Source organism: Rhinopithecus roxellana, chromosome 4 (genome assembly GCF_007565055.1).
Source record: "Rhinopithecus roxellana isolate Shanxi Qingling chromosome 4, ASM756505v1, whole genome shotgun sequence".
Taxonomy (NCBI): Eukaryota; Metazoa; Chordata; class Mammalia; order Primates; family Cercopithecidae; genus Rhinopithecus; species Rhinopithecus roxellana.
Window position 1 is genome coordinate 24,912,469 of NC_044552.1, and position 16,961 is coordinate 24,929,429.

General features: G+C 46.4%; 1 protein-coding gene across 2 annotated transcripts; it reads right to left on the bottom strand.

The window, feature by feature from the left end:
* Nucleotides 1-2,039: 2,039 nt before the first annotated feature.
* Nucleotides 2,040-14,619, bottom strand: LOC104661905 (saoe class I histocompatibility antigen, A alpha chain-like). 2 transcript variants are annotated; one of them, XM_030929544.1, is made up of 11 exons: nt 14,392-14,619; nt 14,006-14,266; nt 13,485-13,760; nt 12,618-12,893; nt 12,407-12,523; nt 11,934-11,966; nt 11,782-11,829; nt 11,161-11,619; nt 9,685-9,846; nt 9,231-9,336; nt 2,040-2,372 (listed from the first exon to the last, which is right to left on the bottom strand). In XM_030929544.1, exons 2-8 carry the CDS (start codon nt 14,253-14,255, stop codon nt 11,615-11,617), a joined length of 1,005 nt encoding a protein of 334 aa, XP_030785404.1. In that variant the 5' UTR covers nt 14,256-14,266; nt 14,392-14,619; the 3' UTR covers nt 2,040-2,372; nt 9,231-9,336; nt 9,685-9,846; nt 11,161-11,614. The 2 variants fall into 2 exon arrangements, with proteins under 2 accessions (XP_030785404.1, XP_030785403.1); XM_030929543.1 differs by lacking the exon at nt 9,685-9,846 and having other exon boundaries at nt 14,392-14,523.
* Between the last annotated feature and the right edge of the window lie 2,342 nt (nt 14,620-16,961).

The window sequence follows — 16,961 nt, forward strand, 5'->3', positions numbered from 1 at the left end:
TCATGTCCCTAAGTCTGCTAAACACAGGTGTTCAACCAGCTAAACCAGCTGTTCATTGTCCAGACGTGGAGTGGCCCTATCTCTAATCTAGAAGTTAAGATTTTCTTTTAGGCCTCTGAGAGGGTCACATAAAAACCAATAAATGTTAGAGATTCTCTCCCCAGAAATATTTCCACACACAAGATAATACAAATATTAATGTAAAACATCGATGTGGACCCAGATCCTCTGAGATCTTACAAACCTGAGTGTTTTAATCCTAGTAAGAGACAATGCTGAGGGAAGATGTTTGAATAATCATTTCACCATCACACAATGCCACCCCAATAATCTAGACTATAAACTGGGATAGACAAAAACTTGATGTAAATACTTTCAAGGGAATGGGTGGAAATATATTATTTCTTAGTCACTGGTTCATTCAGCCACTCTGCATGCCTACCAGGTACCAGATAAATTTCTTGTCTTGGATCACTGCTCAAGAATTAAAATTTGTCATTCTTTTCCCACCCCTCACACTCCAGCACTTGAACCCTCTTATTACACCAGAATTCCACACTGTTGATGAAAAGAGTCAAATTCTGTAACATATTTGAAGAGATTTATTCTGAGCCAAATATGAGTGACCACAGTCCATGACACAGTCCTCAGGAGACCCTGAGAACATGTGCTCAAGGTGGTTGGGGCCAAGGTTGGTTTTATACATTTTAGGAAGACATGAGACATCAATCAAATACATTTAAGATATACATTGGTTTGGTCCAGAAAAACAGGACAACTTGAATCAGGGTTGGGGGTGGGGAGCAGTCTAGGTTTTAGGTAGATTTTAAAATGTTCTGATTGGCAATTGGCTGTTATCAATAGAAAGGAATGTCTGGGTTACGATAAGAGGTTGTGGAGACCAAATTTCTCATGCAGATGATGCCTCCAGTTGGCAGGTTTCAGAGAGATTAGATTGTAAGTGTTTCTTATCATACTTAAGGTCTGTGTTGATGTTAAATGCTGGTCAGCTTTTCCTGAATTCCAAAAGGGAAGAGGACATACATAATGAGGAATGTTCGATGCCTACTTCCCATCATGGTCTGAATCAGTCTTTCCGGTTAAATTTTGAGTGCCGCAGGTGAGGATGGTGTCCATTAAGATGTTTGGGGTTGGGTCGGGGGTCTTTGAAGTTTATTTTTGGTTTATGACACTTAGAGTCTTGAGAGGAGGCAGAAACCACCTCCCTCCCTGGAACAGGACTATCCAGTCACCCCAATAGTTGGTCATGGACATGAGGCTTAGGCTCCACCAGTCAGACGACCACCTGCAGGACCCTGACCCAGGATGAGGCCGTGACTGTGCAGAACGCATTTTAGTAAAGATAGCTGAGTGACAGTGGTGATGTCCAGTTTCCAGGTGCAGCAGTGACATCTGTCCTAGCCTCAGGGTCCAGTGTCCAGCACCAGGGTTTCAGAGATGTGAGCAGTGGCATCTGTGCTTAGCAGCAGGGGCAGTTGTTACTAGGAGGGACCTGGACCTGACCTCGGGTAGACTGTGGAATCTGTTCCTGGCTGTGCTGTTTCAAGCCTGCTTCTGTGGCCTTCCCCATAATAAAATTATCTCCCAATACCATTTATAATACTTTATGTATAAATTAGAAAAATTTGGATTCTGTGTTTGCTCCAAGAAGTGAGGTAACAATCTGTGCACCAGTGTCAGACAGCAGCATTCAGGGGTTTCTTTGTGCAGAGCTGAGGGCCACATCTTGAATCGTCTACCTGGCCTCCACTCCATGGTACAGAGAATAATAAGGACATCACATCTCATATTTGATGATATATGTCTTCCCTTTTCTTTCTGAGGGGAAAACCCACTTTTAAACAGGGTTTCAAAGCCCACCCAGCGAACCCACCCTGGGCACTCTCTGATCACTCATATCAGTGGTTCCCACTCTAGCTGATCAACAGGATTGCTAGTGGAGGCTCAGGAAATACTCAGGCCACTCCCCAAAACCCCCTGGATCAGAGTATTATGCACAAGACTCAGAAAACGCTTACCTAACATGCCTTACAGCTGAGGCTGATGCACAGGCATTGGGATCCTGATGTTCTTGCTACTCCAAGTGTGATCTGGAGACCAGCAGCACTGAGCTCCAGCCTTGTCACAAATCCAGAATCTCTTGCTCCACTCCAGACTTCCTGGATCTTAGCATCACATCCAGGTGATTCCTGTGCACAGTAAAGTCTGGGACTCCTTGGTCTATGTGCCTTCTAAACTTGGTGTTCAGAACTGTGCAGTCTGCTCTGAGTGTAGCACTGGAGGTCCAGGGCCCAGTTCTTGCACTCATTCTCTTCTACAGGCAGTCACTTCCTTGGTGCCGTCATCCATGCCTGAGGTTTTAAGTATCATTTATAAGTTGTGACCTCCCTAATCGAGTCCTCCAGCGCAGTCCTTTCTCCTAAACTCCAGATTTGTCTGTCCAACTGCCACCCCAGCTCCCTCACCTGCATGACTGGTAGACATCTCCTCCACTGAATGTCTGCAAAGCCCCCTCCTCAAATAAGTGCCTGCCAGAGTCTCCCCATCTCCACTGACAGCAGCTCCACCCTTCTACTCACTCATTTTAAAACTATGGGGGTCCTTGATTCCTCTTTCTTACACTTTCTTACACCACAGATATAATCCATTAGCAAATACTGCGAAGTCCATCTTCAAATGCATCCAGAATCTGCTCACGTCCCACGATTTCCACTGCTCACACCCCAGTCAAGGTAACCGACATTTCCAGCCTGGAATACTGCACTGGCTTCCCACTGTTTTCCCTTCTGCCTCCCTCGTCCCTCGCCTCTCAATTCTGTTGTCAGCACAGCATTCAGACAGATCCTTTTTTTTTTTTTTTAAATACCTTAAGTTCTGGGGTAGATGTGCAGAATGTACAGGTTTGTCACATATGTATACACGTGCCATGGTGGTTTGCTGCACCCAGCAACTCATCATCTACATTAGGTATTTCTCCTAATGCTATCCCTCCCCTAAGCCCCCACCCCACAACCGGGCCCGGTGTGTGATGTTCCCCTTCATGTGTCCATGTGTTCTCATTGTTCAACTCACTTATGAGTGGCAACATGCAGTGTTTCATTTTCTGTTCTTATGATACTTTTCTGAGAATGATGGTTTGCAGCTTCATCCATGTCTCTGCAAATGACATGAACTCATCATTTTCTACGGCTGCATAATATTCCATGGTGTGTATGTGCCACATTTTCTTTATTCAGTCTATCATTGATGGGTATTTGGGTTGGTTCAAGTGTTTGTTATTGTGAACAGTGCCACAATAAACACATGTACATGTGTCTTTATAGCAACATGATTTATAATGTTTTGGGTATGTACCCAGTAATGAGATTGCTGGGTTAAATGGTATTTCTAGTTCTAGATCCTTGAGGAATGGCCACACTGACTTCCACAGTGGTTGAACTAATTTACACTCCCACCAACAGTGTAAAAGTGTTCCTATTTCTCCACATACTCTCCAGCATCTGTTGTTTCCTGACTTTTCAATGATCACCATTCTAACTAGTGTGAGATGGTATCTCATTGTAGTTTTGATTTGCATTTCTCTAATGACCAGTGATGATGAGCATTTTTTCATATGCTGTTGGCCACATAAATGTCTTCTTTTGAGGAGTGTCTGTTCATATCCTTCACCCATTTTTTGATGGGGCTGTTTTTTCTTGTCAATTTGTTTAAGTTATTTGTAGATTCTGGATATTAGCCCTTTGTCAGATGGATAGATTGCAAAAATCTTCTCCCATTCTGTAGGTTGCCTGTCACTCTGATGATAGTTTCTTTTGCTGTGCAGAAGCTCTTTAGTTTAATTAGATCCCATTTGTCTATTTTGGCTTTTGTTGCCATTGCTTTTGGTGTTTTAGTCATGAAGTCTTTGCCCATGTCTATGTCCTGAATGGTATTGCCTAGGTTTTCTTCTAGGGCTTTTATGGTTTTAGGTCTTACATTTAAGTCTTTAATCCATCTTGAATTAATTTTTTGTATAAGGTGTAAGGAAGGGATCCAGTGTCAGCTTTCTGCATATGGGTAGCCAGTTTTCCCATGCACCATTTATTAAATAGGGAATCCTTTCCTCATTGCTTGTTTTTGTCAGGTTTGTCAAAGATCAGATGGTTGTAGATGTGTGATGCTATTTCTGAGGCCTCTGTTATGTTCCATAGGTCTATATATCTGTTTTGGTACCAGTACCATGCTGTTTTTGTTACTGTAGCCTTGTAATATAGTTTGAGGTCAGGTAACATGATGCCTCCAGCTTTGTTCTTTTTGCTTAGGATGGTCTTGGCTACATGGGCTCTTTTTGGTTCCATATGAAATTTAAAGTAGTTTTTTCCCAACTCAGTGAAGAAAGTCAATGGTAGCTTGATGGGGATAGCATTGAATCTATAAATTACTTTTGGCAGTATGGCCATTTTCACAATATTGATTCTTCCTATCCATGAGCATGGAATCTTTTTCCATTTGTTTGTGCCCTCTCTTATTTCTTTGGGCAGTGGTTTGTAGTTCTCCTTGAAGAGGTCCTTCACAACCCTTGTTAAGTTGTATTCCTAGGTATTTTATTCTCTTTGTAACAACTGTGAATGGGAATTCACTCATGATTTGGCTCTCTGTTTGTCTGTTATTGGTGTATAGGGAATGTTTGTGATTTTTGCACATTGATTTTGTATACTGAGATTTTGCTGAAGTTGCTTATCAGCTTAAGGAGATTTTGAGCTGAGACGATGGGGTTTTCTAAATACACAATCGTGTCATCTGCAAACAGAGACAATTTGACTTCCTCTTTTCTAATTGAATACCCTTTATTTCTTTCTCTTGCCTGATTGCCCTGGCCAGAACTTCCAATACTAATGTTAAATAGGAGTGGTGAGAGAGGACACCCTTGTCTCATGTTGGTTTTCAAAGGGAATGCTTCCAGTTTTTGCCCATTCAGTATGATATCAGCTGTGCATTTGTCATAAATAGCTCTTATTATTTTGAGATAGGTTCCATCAATATCTATTTTATTGAGAGTCTTTAGCATGAAGTGCTGTTGAATTTTGTCAAAGGCCTTTTCTGCATCTATTGAGATAATCATGTGGTTTTTGTCATTGTTTCTGTTTATGCGATGGATAATGATTATTGATTTGCATATGTTAAACCAGCCTTGTATCTCAGGGATGAAGCCAACTTGATAATGGTGGATAAGCTTTTTGATATGCTGCTGGATTCAGTTTGCCAGTATTTTATTGGGGATTTTCGCATCAGTGTTCATCAGGGATATTGGCCTGAAATTTTCTTTTTTTGTTGTGTCTCTGCCAGGTTTTGGTATGAGGATGATGCTGGCCTCATAAAATGAATTAGGAAGGATTCCCTCTTTTTCTATGGTTTGGAGCAGTTTCAAAAGGAATGGTCCCAGCTCTCTTTGTACCCTGGTAGAATTCAACTGTGAATTCATCTGGTCCTGTACTTTTTTTGGTTGGTAGGCTATTAATTGCTGCCTCAATTTCAGAACTTTTTATCGGTCTTTTCAGGGATTTGACTTCTTCCTGGTTTAGTCTTGGGAGGGTGTACGTGTTCAAGAACTTATCCATTTCTTCTAGATTTTCTAGTTTATTTGTGTAGAGGTGTTCATAGCATTCTCTGATGGTAGTTGTATTTCTGTGGGATCTGTGGTGATAGCCACCTTTATCATTTTTTATTGCATCTATTTGATTCTTCTCTCTTTTCTTCTTTATTAATCTGGCTAGCAGGTCTATTTTGATGATCTTTTCAAAAAACTACCTCCTGGATTCACTGATTTTTTTGAAGGGTTTTTTTTTTGTGTGTCTCCATCTCTTTCAATTCTGCTCTGATCTTAGTTAATTATTATCTTCTGCTAGCTTTTGAATTTGTTTGCTCTTGCTTTTCTTGTTCTTTTAAATGTGATGTTAGGGTGTTAGTTTTAGATCTTTCCTGCTTTCTCTTGTGGGCATTTATTGCTGTAAGTTTCCCTCTACACACTGCTTTAAATGTGTCCCAGGGATTCTGGTATGTTGTGTCTTTGTTCTCATTGGTTTCAAAGAATACCTTTATTTCTACTTTCACTTCATTATTTACCCAGTAGTCATTCAGGAGCAGGTTGTTCAGTTTCCATGTAGTTGTGTGGTTTTGACTGAGTTTCTTAATCCTGAGTTCTAATTTGATTGCACTGTGGTCTGAGAGACTGTTATGATTTTCATTCTTCTGCATTTGCTGAGGAGTGTTTTATTTCCAATTATGTGGTCAATTTTAGAATAAGTGCCATGTGGTGCTGAGAAGAACATATATTCTGTTGATCTGGGGTGGAGAGTTCTGTAGATGTCCATTAGGTCCACTTGGTCCAGAGCTGAGTTCCAGTCCTGGATATCCTTGTTAATTTTCTGTCTTATTGATCTGTCTAATACTGACAGATAATATTGGGTGTTAAAGCCTCCCACTATTATTGTGTGGGAGTCTAAGTCTCTTTGTAGGTCTCTTACAACTTGCTTTATGAATCTGGGTGCTCCTGTATTGGGTGCATATATATTTAGGACAGTTAGCTCTTCTTGTTGCATTGATCCCTTTCCCATTCTGTAATGCCCTTCTTTGTCTTGTTTGATCTTGGTTGGTTTAAAGTCCGTTTTATCAGAGACTAGGATTGCAACCCCTGCTTTTTTTTTTTTTTTTTTTCCATTTGCTTGGTAAATATTCCTCCATCCTTTATTTTGAGCCTATGTGTGTCTTCTCACGTGAGATGGGTTTCCTGAACACAGCACACCAATGAGTCTTGACTCTTTATCCAATTTGCCAGTCTGTGTCTTTTCATTGGGGCATTTAGCCTGTTTATATTTAAAGTTAATATTGTTACGTGTGAATTTGATCCTGCCATTATACTGTTGGTTGGTTATTTTGCCCATTAGTTGATGCAGTTTCTTCATAGCATCAATGGTCTTTACAATTTGGTATGTTTTTGCAGTGGCTAGTACCAGTTGTTCCTTTCCATGCATAGTGCTTTCTTCAGGAGCTCTTGTAAGGCAGGCCTGGTGGTGACAAAATCTCTCAGCATTTGCTTGTCTATAAAGGATTTTATTTCTCTTTCACTTATGAAGCTTAGTTTGGCTGGATATGAAATTCAGAGTTGAAAATTCTTTTCTTTAAGAATGCTGAATATTGGTCCCCTACTCTGTTCTGGCTTGTAGGGTTTCTGCTGAGAGATCCACTGTTAGTCTGATGGGCTTCCCTTTGCAGGTAACCTGAGCCTTCTCTCTGGCTGCCCTTAACATTTTTTCCCTCATTTCAACCTTGGTGAATCTGACAATTATGTGTCTTGGAGTTGCTCTTCTTGAGGACTATCTTTGTAGTGTTATCTGTATTTCCTGAATTTGAATGTTGACCTGTCTTGCTAGGTTGGGGAAGTTCTCCTGGATAATATCCTGAAGAGTGTTTTCAACCTTGGTTCCATTCTCCCCATCACTTTCAGGTACACCAATCAAATGTAGATTTGGTCTTTTCACATAATCCCACATTTCTTGGAGGCTTTGTTCATTTCTTTTCACTCTTTTTTATCTAATCTTGTCTTCTTGCTTTATTTCACTGAGTTGATCTTCAGTCTCTGATATCCGTTCTTCTGCTTGATCGATTCAGCTATGGATACTTTTGTATGCTTCAGAAAGTTCTCGTGCTGTGTTTTTCAGCTCCATCAGGTCATTTATGTTCCTCTCTAAGCTGGTTATTCTAGTTAGCATTCATCCAGCCTTTTTTCAAGCTTCTCACCTTCCTAGCATTGGGTTAGAACATGCTCCTTTAGCTTGGAGGAGTTTGTTATTACCCACCTTCTGAAGCCTACTTCTGTCACCTCGTCAAACTCATTCTCTGTCCAGTTTTGTTCCCTTGCTGGCAAGGAGTTGTGATCCTTTGGAGGAGAAGAGGTGTTCAGGTTTTTGGAATTTTCAGCCTTTTTGCGCTGGTTTCTCCCCATCTTTGTGGACTTATCTACCTTTGGTCTTTGAAGTTGGTGACCTTAAGATGGGGTCTCTGAGTGGATGTTCTTTTTGTTGACACTGATGCTATTCCTTTCTGTTTGTTGGTTTTCCTTCTAACAGTCAGGCCCCTCTACTGCAGGTCTGCTGGAGTTTGCCGGAGTTCCACTCCAGACCCTGTTTGCCTGGGCATCACTGGCAGAGGCTGAAGAACAGCAAAGATTGCTACCTGTTTCTTCCTCTGGAAGCTTCGTCCCAGAGGGGCACCCACCAGAGGCCAGTCAGAGCTCTCCTGTATGAGATGTCTGTCTGCCCCTACAGGGAGGTGTCTCCCAGTCAGGATACACGGTGGTCAGGGACCCACTTGAGGAGGCAGTCTGTCCCTTATCAGAGCTTGAACACTGTGCTGGGAGATCTGCTGCTCTCTTCAGAGTTGTCAGGCAGGGATGCTTAAGTCTGCTGAAGCTGCGCCTACAACTGCCCCTTCCCCAGGTGCTCTGTCCCAGGGAGGTGGGGGTTTTATCGATAAGTCTCTGACTGGGGCTGTTGCCTTGTTTTCAGAGATGGACTGCCCAGAGAGGAGAGGCAGTCTGGCTGCAGCAGCCTTGCTGAGCTGTGGTGGGCTCCGCCCAGTTTGAACTTCCCAGTGGCTTTGTTTACACTGTGAGGGTAAAACCTGCCTACTCAAGCCTCAGCAATGGTGAACACCCCTCCCCCTACGAAGCTCGAGTGTCCCAGGTCAAGCTCAGACTGCTGTGCTGGCCACGAGAATTTCAAGCCAATGGATCTTAGTTTGCTGGGTTCCATGTGGGTGGGACCCACCAAACCAGACCTCTTGGCTCCCTGGCTTCAGCCCCCTTTCCAGGGTAGCTGAACAGTTCTTTCTCACTGGCATCCCAGGCGCCACTGGAGTATGAAAAGAATCTCCTGCGGCTAGCTCAGTGTCTCTTCAAACAGGCCGCCCAGTTTTGTGCTGGAAACCCAGGGCCCTGGTGGTATAGGAACCAGAGGGAATCTCCTGGTCTGCAGGTTGCAAAGACCATGGGAAAAGCACAGTATCTGTGTCGGAGGGCACAGGTACAGTCCCTAATGGCTTCCCTTGGCTAGGAGAGGGAGTTCCCCAACCCCTTGTGCTTGCTGAGTGAGTCAACGTCCCACCCTACTTTGGCCCACCATCCTTGGGCTGCACCCACTCTCCAACCAGTTCCAGTGAGACGAACCAGGTACCTCAGTTGGAAATGTAGAAATCATCCACCTTCTGCGTCGATCTCACTGGGAGCTGGAACCCAGAGCTGTTCCTATTCGGCCGTCTTGCCAGCAATCCAGAGAGATCCTTTTAAAAAAGAAATTGTACCATGTCCTGCTTCTGCTCAAAACTATCCTTTAACTCCCATCTCACTTAGAGCAAAAATCAGATCCTTCACCACACCCTCCAGGCCCACCTGCTCTGGCCACAGTTCTGCCTTCATCTCAGTTTCTCTCTATCCAACCCTCCTGGCCTCCTTGCTCTTCTTGGCACACAGACACCTTCCTGCCATAGTGCACTTCCACTGGAGGTTCCCCTGTCTGGAAAGAACTTCCCTAGACATCCTCATGGATAACTTATGTCCCTCAAATCTTTCCTCAAAGGTCACCTTTGCAACAAGGCCACACTGTACAACAGCCACCTTGGATCACCTACTCGCAGACACTTGCTGTCTTCTAGCATCTTTCTTCCTTCCTCTGCTCATAGTGTATCTATCCTCTGCTTCTTCCCACTGGAACACATGCTCCACAAGGCCAAAGATTTTTCTGATTTTACTTCAATTGTATTCCCCAGATGCAAAACCACTCTGTCGTATGTCTGTCAGACAACAAAGGTCAGTTGAATGAATGATCACTGTAGCACACCTCCCTATCCTAAAGGCAATAGCTTTATTAACATAGCCTCAGGCCAAATGCTGTTTTGTGACAGCTACAGCACAAGGTTCCCTCACACTGACATTCGGGATGGCCTGTGCTTTTCTCAACAGGGCTGCTTGTGCCCTCCCCACACCAACTCCCCTCCCCCAACATACACACACACATGCGCACGCGCGCGCACACACACACACACACTCTGCAGCAGATAATCAGGTTTCTCTCTTCAGGAAAGAAAAAATCTAGACTATGGATCCAATGTTACAAACAAATATAACTCTAAATTAGACTCTGCTTTATAGATTCATGAGTTTGGATTGGAGCCAACACCAAGATTACTGGAACCAGGGCAGGGAGAGAGGGTAGGAGAGCAGAGTAGAATAGCAGTTCCACCAGAAACATACCTAAGAAGAAAAATTATGGGATCCCTCCTCTCCACTAATTCCAGAAACTGGTTCCTTTACAAAGGTTGGGTGCAGCAACATGGATGGAAATGGAGGATATTAGGTTAAGTAAAGTAAGCCAGGCACAGAAAGACAAATATCACTCCCTCCTATACGTGGGAACTACAAAAATTGATCTCAAAAGTAGTGAATAGAATGGTGGTTTCCAGAGGCTGGGAAGGGCAGTAGGGAGGCAGGGGTTGATGAGAGGTTGGTTAATGGGTACAACAGTCAGATAGAAGGAATATGATCTAGTATTCAGTAGCATAATAGGGAAACTATAGTTAACAATAATGTATTGTATATTTCAAAATAATTAGAAGAGAAGATTTAGAATGTTCCCAACACAAAGAAATTATAAATGTTTGAAGAGATGGATATCCTAGTTACTCAGATTTGATGATTACACATCATATGCTGTACCAAAATATCATATGTACCCCACAAATATGTACAACTGTTATGTATCCATAAAAATAGAAAATTCATAAAAAATAAAACAGAAATGTTAAAGAGAAGATGGAAAGTACAATCTAGGAAAGAGGACTATTAGGAGGGCAGGAGCTGAATGGCTCTCAAAATTTGTCTCTCAATAGCACAGTGACTGCTGTGTGCAGAGGCCACCCTGGGCGATGTCTGAGTTTCTGTGACCTGCAGCTCCTGCAGGACAAGTTTCCATTGAAGGGATAAAGACAATGGAGCAGTGAAGGTGACCCAGCTGAGGACTGACCCCATAAAGCCCATGATGGATTCAACACCAACTGGGCACAGGCCCCATTCACACTCAGCCCCCCACAGCCTTCTCCAGTCCCTACCTGCAACAGACTCTGCACAGAAAACAGGTGGATTCTGGAAGGTTCTCAGGTCTTTAATTCCTCTCTCTAATTTTAGGCATCATCTCCTTTAATTAATCCATCAACCTCTCATGGCAAGAATTTGAGAAAACAAATTTATATTCAGATTCTTATTTTCACTAGCCAAGTAACAGGTTGCAGCTCAGCGCACCACGAAGTTGAGACAGAGATGCAGACATCCAGCCCCACCTCTCTGGAACAGGAAAGATGATTGGGGAAGGAATGTAAGTCAGCGTGGATATGAGGGTCACGGTGGACACGGGGGTGGGCTGTCTCTCCACCTCCTCACATTGTGCTAACAGGGACGCAGACACATTCAGATGCCTTTGCAGAAAGAGATGCCAGAGGCTCTTGAAGTCACAAAGGGGAGGCATGAGGAAATCCCATCATCTTAGTACCACAGAAAGCAGCTGTCTCAGGCTACAGAAAACAATAGTCATGAACAAATTCAGGTCAGTCATGGTAAGTAGTGACACTGAACAGCCCACCACACACTCAAAATGTCCCAATCAAAGAATCCCCACAACCCAGTCCTTTCCCCTCTGCCCCACCCCCACCCACTTCAGATCCCCAGGGTCTGACCTTTACAATCCCTGAGAGACACATCAGAGCCCTGGGCACCATTGCTCCCTGGGGTAGAACAAAAACAGCAGCTGCTCAGAGACTGCAGGAGATGTGCGACAGGAGGAATTATGGGGTGGGTGAGCTCCTCCACATCCCAGTCCCCAACTTACACACAGCCTGAGAGTAGCTCCCTCCTTTTCCACCTGGGGGAAGAAAATGTCCTGTGAGGGGCTAGGGGGAAGGCAGGGCCATGAGGTCCTGGAGGAAACCCCTAGTCTTGGGCTCCAGGGAAGTTTCCAGAAATGTGACTGCAGACCCAGGGCTGGATCAGGAAACATGAGGAAAGTGGGTGTGGGTTCTGGACAAACTGCCCTCCTGAGGTCTGTCCTCAGCAGGGACCTTCCCCCGACCTGTGACTGCTGGGATCAGGTCCCCATCACCACAGCCATCAAGGTGATTCTCTGTCCTTCATTGTCACAGGTGCTTCATAAAGAGTAGGTATTGGCACACAGGGCCCAGCCTAGGTAGGACTGTGTGTGTGGATAGTACTTCCCAGTAACGAGGCAGGACACACTTCTACCTGAGGCTTGAAACACCCAGTGGGACAAGAAAACTCAGGCCCCACTCCTCTCTCCTTCCCTACCTGAGCTTTTCTTCCTCCACATCACAGCAGCAACCCCAGCTCCAGTGACCACAGCTCCAAGGACAATCAGGCCAGCAATGATGGCTGCGATGAGGATGGTGGGCTGGGAAGACGGCTCTGGGAAAGGAAGGGAAGGTGAGGGGCCCTGACCCTGCAGAAGGGCTCCTGCTTTCCCTGAGAAGAGACATGACCCCCCAGTCCCCCTCCTTACCCCATCTCAGGGTGAGGGGCTCCAACAACCCCTCATGCTGCACATGGCACGTGTATCTCTGCTCCTCTCCAGAAGGCACCACCACAGCTCCCCACTTCTGGAAGGTTCCATCCCCTGCCGGCCTGGTCTCCACAAGCTCCGTGTCCTGAGTTCGGTCCTCCCCATCCCACTGCCAGGTCAGTGTGATTTCCGCAGGGTAGAAGCCCAGGGCCCAGCACCTCAGGGTGGCCTCATGGTCAGAGATGCGGTGGTGGGTCACATGTGTCTTTGGGGGATCTGAAGGGAAGAGTCAGAAAATTCAGGCACTTTGCACCTCTCATGGGACACTCCAGCAGTGCCCATGTGACCATCCTGAGAATGGACAGGACACCTGGGGTGGGGAAGGGAGCACAGAAGTCAGACACCAGCCTGGAAACAGGCACCTGGAACAATCTCCTATTTCTTGGAAAGTTTTAGGCTCTGAGGGAGGAACAGCGACTTCTGGTCCTGACGTGAGTGGAGGCCGAGGGACTCAGAAGAGCTGGAATCAGACTCCCACACACTGAGTGTGAGGCAGAGAACAAGGCCTGAGAGATAAAGTCACAGTGCCCAAGGCTGCTGCAGGGGTCAAAGCGGACTGCTGATCAGTATTCCAGGGATTGTCTTCCCTCCATTCCCTCAGAGACTTCATCCCTTAATTGTCCCAGAGAGCAGGTGGGCCCTCAGAGTCACTCTCTGGTACAGGATCCGGAAACCTAGGAGGATTCTTCCCACTCAGGAGCAGAGGGAGGGCGATATTCTAGCTTTGTTCCCGTTTTCCTCCTCTCCTGGCGGGAGGCCAGCCCGGGAGATCTACGAGAGATGAAGGCGCCCCGTGGCCCCCGGTACCCGCGCGCTGCAGCGTCTCCTTCCCGTTCTCCAGGTGTCTGTGGAGCCACTCCAGGCACCTGTCCTCCAGGTAGGCTCTCACCCTCTCCGCCTCACGGGTCACCTCCCACTTGCGCCGGGAGATCTGAGCCGCGGTGTCCGCTGCGGTCCAGGAGCGCAGGTCCTCCTTCAGGGCGAGGTAATCCTTGCCGTCGTAGGCTAACTGGTCGTACCCGCGTAGGAAGCGCCCATCTGGCCCCAGGTCGCAGCCATACATCTCCTGGGTGGTGTGAGACCCTGGCCCCGCCCCCGCGGTCAGCCCCGCCCACCGAGCACCGCCCCGCCCCGACCGACCCACAGGGATTTGGGCCCAAACCGAAAATGAAACCGGGTAAAGGCGCCTGGGCTCTCCTGGGTCGAAGATCTGGGCCGGTCCCGCAGCCTCGGGGTGGATCTCGGACCTGGAGACTCGGGAACGACGCGGGCCAACCTCTGGGGATGGAGAGGGGTCGTGACCTGCGCCCCGTGCCGGGGTCACTCACCGGCCTCGCTCGGGTTGTAGTAGCGGAGCAGGGTCCGCAGGTTCGCTTGGAAATTCTCTGCGTGGGTCTTGGCGCCTCGTGTCTCCCGCTCCCAATACTCCGGCTCCACCCACGGCGCCAGCGGCTCCATCCTCGGAATCGCCGCGTCGCTGTCGAATCGCACGAACTGCGTGTCGTCCACGTAGGCCACGTAGATGAAGTGGGGCTCCCCGCGGCCGGGCCGGGACACTGAGGTGCCGAAATACCTCATGGAGTGGGAGCCTGTGGGGGAGGAGGTGAGACCCGTCCGACCCTCCCCCCGGCGCGGCTCCCCGAGTCCTGCACCCCGCCGGGCGGCCCCTCGCTCCTCCCTGCAAAGGCCGTTTCCCTCTCCACCTCGCACTCACCTGCCCAGGTCTCGGTCAGGGCCAGCGCCCCCGAGAGCAGCAGGAGGAGGGTTCGGGGCGCCAAGATCCCATCCTTGGCGTCTGTGGAAACTCGGCGTCGGGGTGTGTCCGCGGGAACTTTAAAACCAGGAACCGTGGCGACCCTGATTGGCTGTTCTCGAAACCCGACACCCAATGGGAGTGAGCACTGGAGCTGTGTCCTCAGTATCCGGGAAAAAGGACCTGACAGGTTGGGAGAGGAAGAAGAGAGACGCTGGGGAGTTGGGGAATCCCCAAGGCTGAGCCTCACCACCCCAGACACCGCCCTCGGTACCTGAAACCCAGAGAGCCAAGCTCCAGGGCCCTGGAACTTTGCTCTTACCCTGCTTCTTTTGTATCAAGCGCTCTGTCCCAATGTCTCCCCGTTTGTTGGCCCAGGAGTTGTCTGAGAAACCAGGCAGAAACCTTTGGCATGTGCCCAGGCCCTCTCCCTTCACTTTTCATCCCAGAATCCCTGTCCCTGAACTAGACTTTCTGCCTCCCACTCCTTACCTGTCCCCCAGGACTCTTCTAGAAGAAAACTCACCCCAGGGAGCTTGGTGCCAGAGAGTGAGCTTGTCCTGGGAATGGAGGTGCAAAGACAGGGGTTGTTTTTTGTTTAAATCTGAAAAAGTTGTGCCTAAGCCCATGAGATAGAATAGAGACCAGTTTCCATTTTGTTTATTAGCTATAGTGAGTAGCAGAATCTTGGTAACCCCTGAATTATCAGGAAGCTAATCTGTAAAAAATGTGACTTTGTCATTACAACTGGACACACAAGGCTCCTAAGTTTTACTCTTTCAGGCTATATATCTGTAACTCTGGCTTGTATTTTAAAATTACCTTCATTTCTTTTTTTTTTTTTTTTTTTTTTTTTTTTTTTTTTTTTTTTGAGGCGGAGTCTCGCTCTGTCGCCCAGGCTGGAGTGCAGTGGCGGGATCTCAGCTCACTGCAAGCTCCGCCTCCCGGGTTTACGCCATTCTCCTGCCTCAGCCTCCCAAGTAGCTGGGACTACAGGCGCCCGCCACCTCGCCCGGCTAGTTTTTGTATTTTTAGTAGAGACGGGGTTTCACCGTGTTAGCCAGGGTGGTCTCGATCTCCTGACCTCGTGATCCGCCCGTCTCGGCCTCCCAAAGTGCTGGGATTACAGGCTTGAGCCACCGCGCCCGGCCCATAGCCCTGAGTTTCTGTGTGAGGCCAGGACATCTCCTCAATACAAAGTAGCACAATGTGTTACTGTATGTTGCAACCAGGAGCTAGTACATTCATTCACCTCACAGTTGCAAGCAATGAATGCAGTCACAATGCCCCTCATCAGTGCTCAGGCACTGCCTGTTTTTAGGAAGTAACCACATCTAAGTGGTGTGTGCATATTTCATAGGAACACTTAGTATTGTTTTAAACCTGATTAAAAAGCAATTAGTTTTTAGGCAGTCCCACATAGGTATTAAAGACCAAATGCAAAAAAAACACCCTTTGAGTCTCTGTAGATGAATGTATTAAAAATCTATTAAACAATGTGTTTAAACCTAAGAATTCTGCTGCTTTCGAGTTTTTTCCCTCTGCTCCTTTTCCTCACCTCCTGCTTCTCCAGTCCTTCCCTCCATCCCTCTCATTCCTCAGGATTCCTCCTCTCCCCTTAGTGGCGCAGGCCATGCAGGAGAGGGACGACCCAGACCCTGATCGCATAAGGCTGCTCTCGAGCAAGGCTCAGAGCCCTCTGGATGTTGGCAAGGCCACTTCCAAGGCCTGTGCAGCAGGTGGCGCTGGTGGGCTCTTCTGTATCGCTGGAATAATCTATGCTATTTTGCTTTGCATTTGGTTGATCATATATATGCAGATAACTATTGGAGGGGATTCACGGTGAGGTCTGGGGAGTGTTACTCATTCGGTAATAGTATTGCCCACCCCCACTCCAGATCTTGGAAAATGGGGCAATACCCATGAGCTGGAAAGATAGAAGAAAAATCTTACCACATTACCCTCGGAAGATTTGGCCCTGGGCCTGTCCCTACAATATGGGTTAATGGCCAGTGGGGGTATGTGATGGGAACACATAAGGGAAAAAAGGAAATATGGTATTTCCCTAAAGGCAAAAATTCTATGCAAAATTTGTCATGGTAAAGTTCCCAACTTATTTCATATTCTGGGGATTATATAAATGGTAAAAAAATGGTGTGGATAGATGGGAGGTTAATTCTATAAAAAGCTTTAAGTTTGTGGGACACAGTAAGACGACAAGGATATTAAATTTGGTGCCCTAAACAAAAATAAAAGTAAAATACTAAACTTAGAAAAAAGAAAAATTGTTGTACATAGTTATATAATCAATGTTAAAGTATAACCTTGCACTTAATAGAGACTGCTGTGCCAGTTCTAAGCCTATAACCAATTGTGCTACTATAATTGTCCCTATGACCATTTCCTCAGAGACCACACAATGGTTCCTTCTAGCACCTGTAACCGCAAGAGCCACCAAGTCTAATATAAGACTTTGTTATGTTAACTATTAAGCTTGCTTATTCCCCAAAAGGGTAACCAAGGAAAGAAGA

Coding starts and splice junctions, on each gene's coding strand:
- LOC104661905 (XM_030929544.1), bottom strand. CDS start 14,255: ATGAGGTATTTCGGCACCTCAGTGTCCCGGCCCGGCCGCGGGGAGCCC. Junction 13,761..14,005: donor CTACAACCCGAGCGAGGCCG/GTGAGTGACCCC, acceptor GGGCGGGGCCAG/GGTCTCACACCACCCAGGAG. Junction 12,524..12,617: donor GCCCCTCACCCTGAGATGGG/GTAAGGAGGGGG, acceptor TTCCTTTCCCAG/AGCCGTCTTCCCAGCCCACC.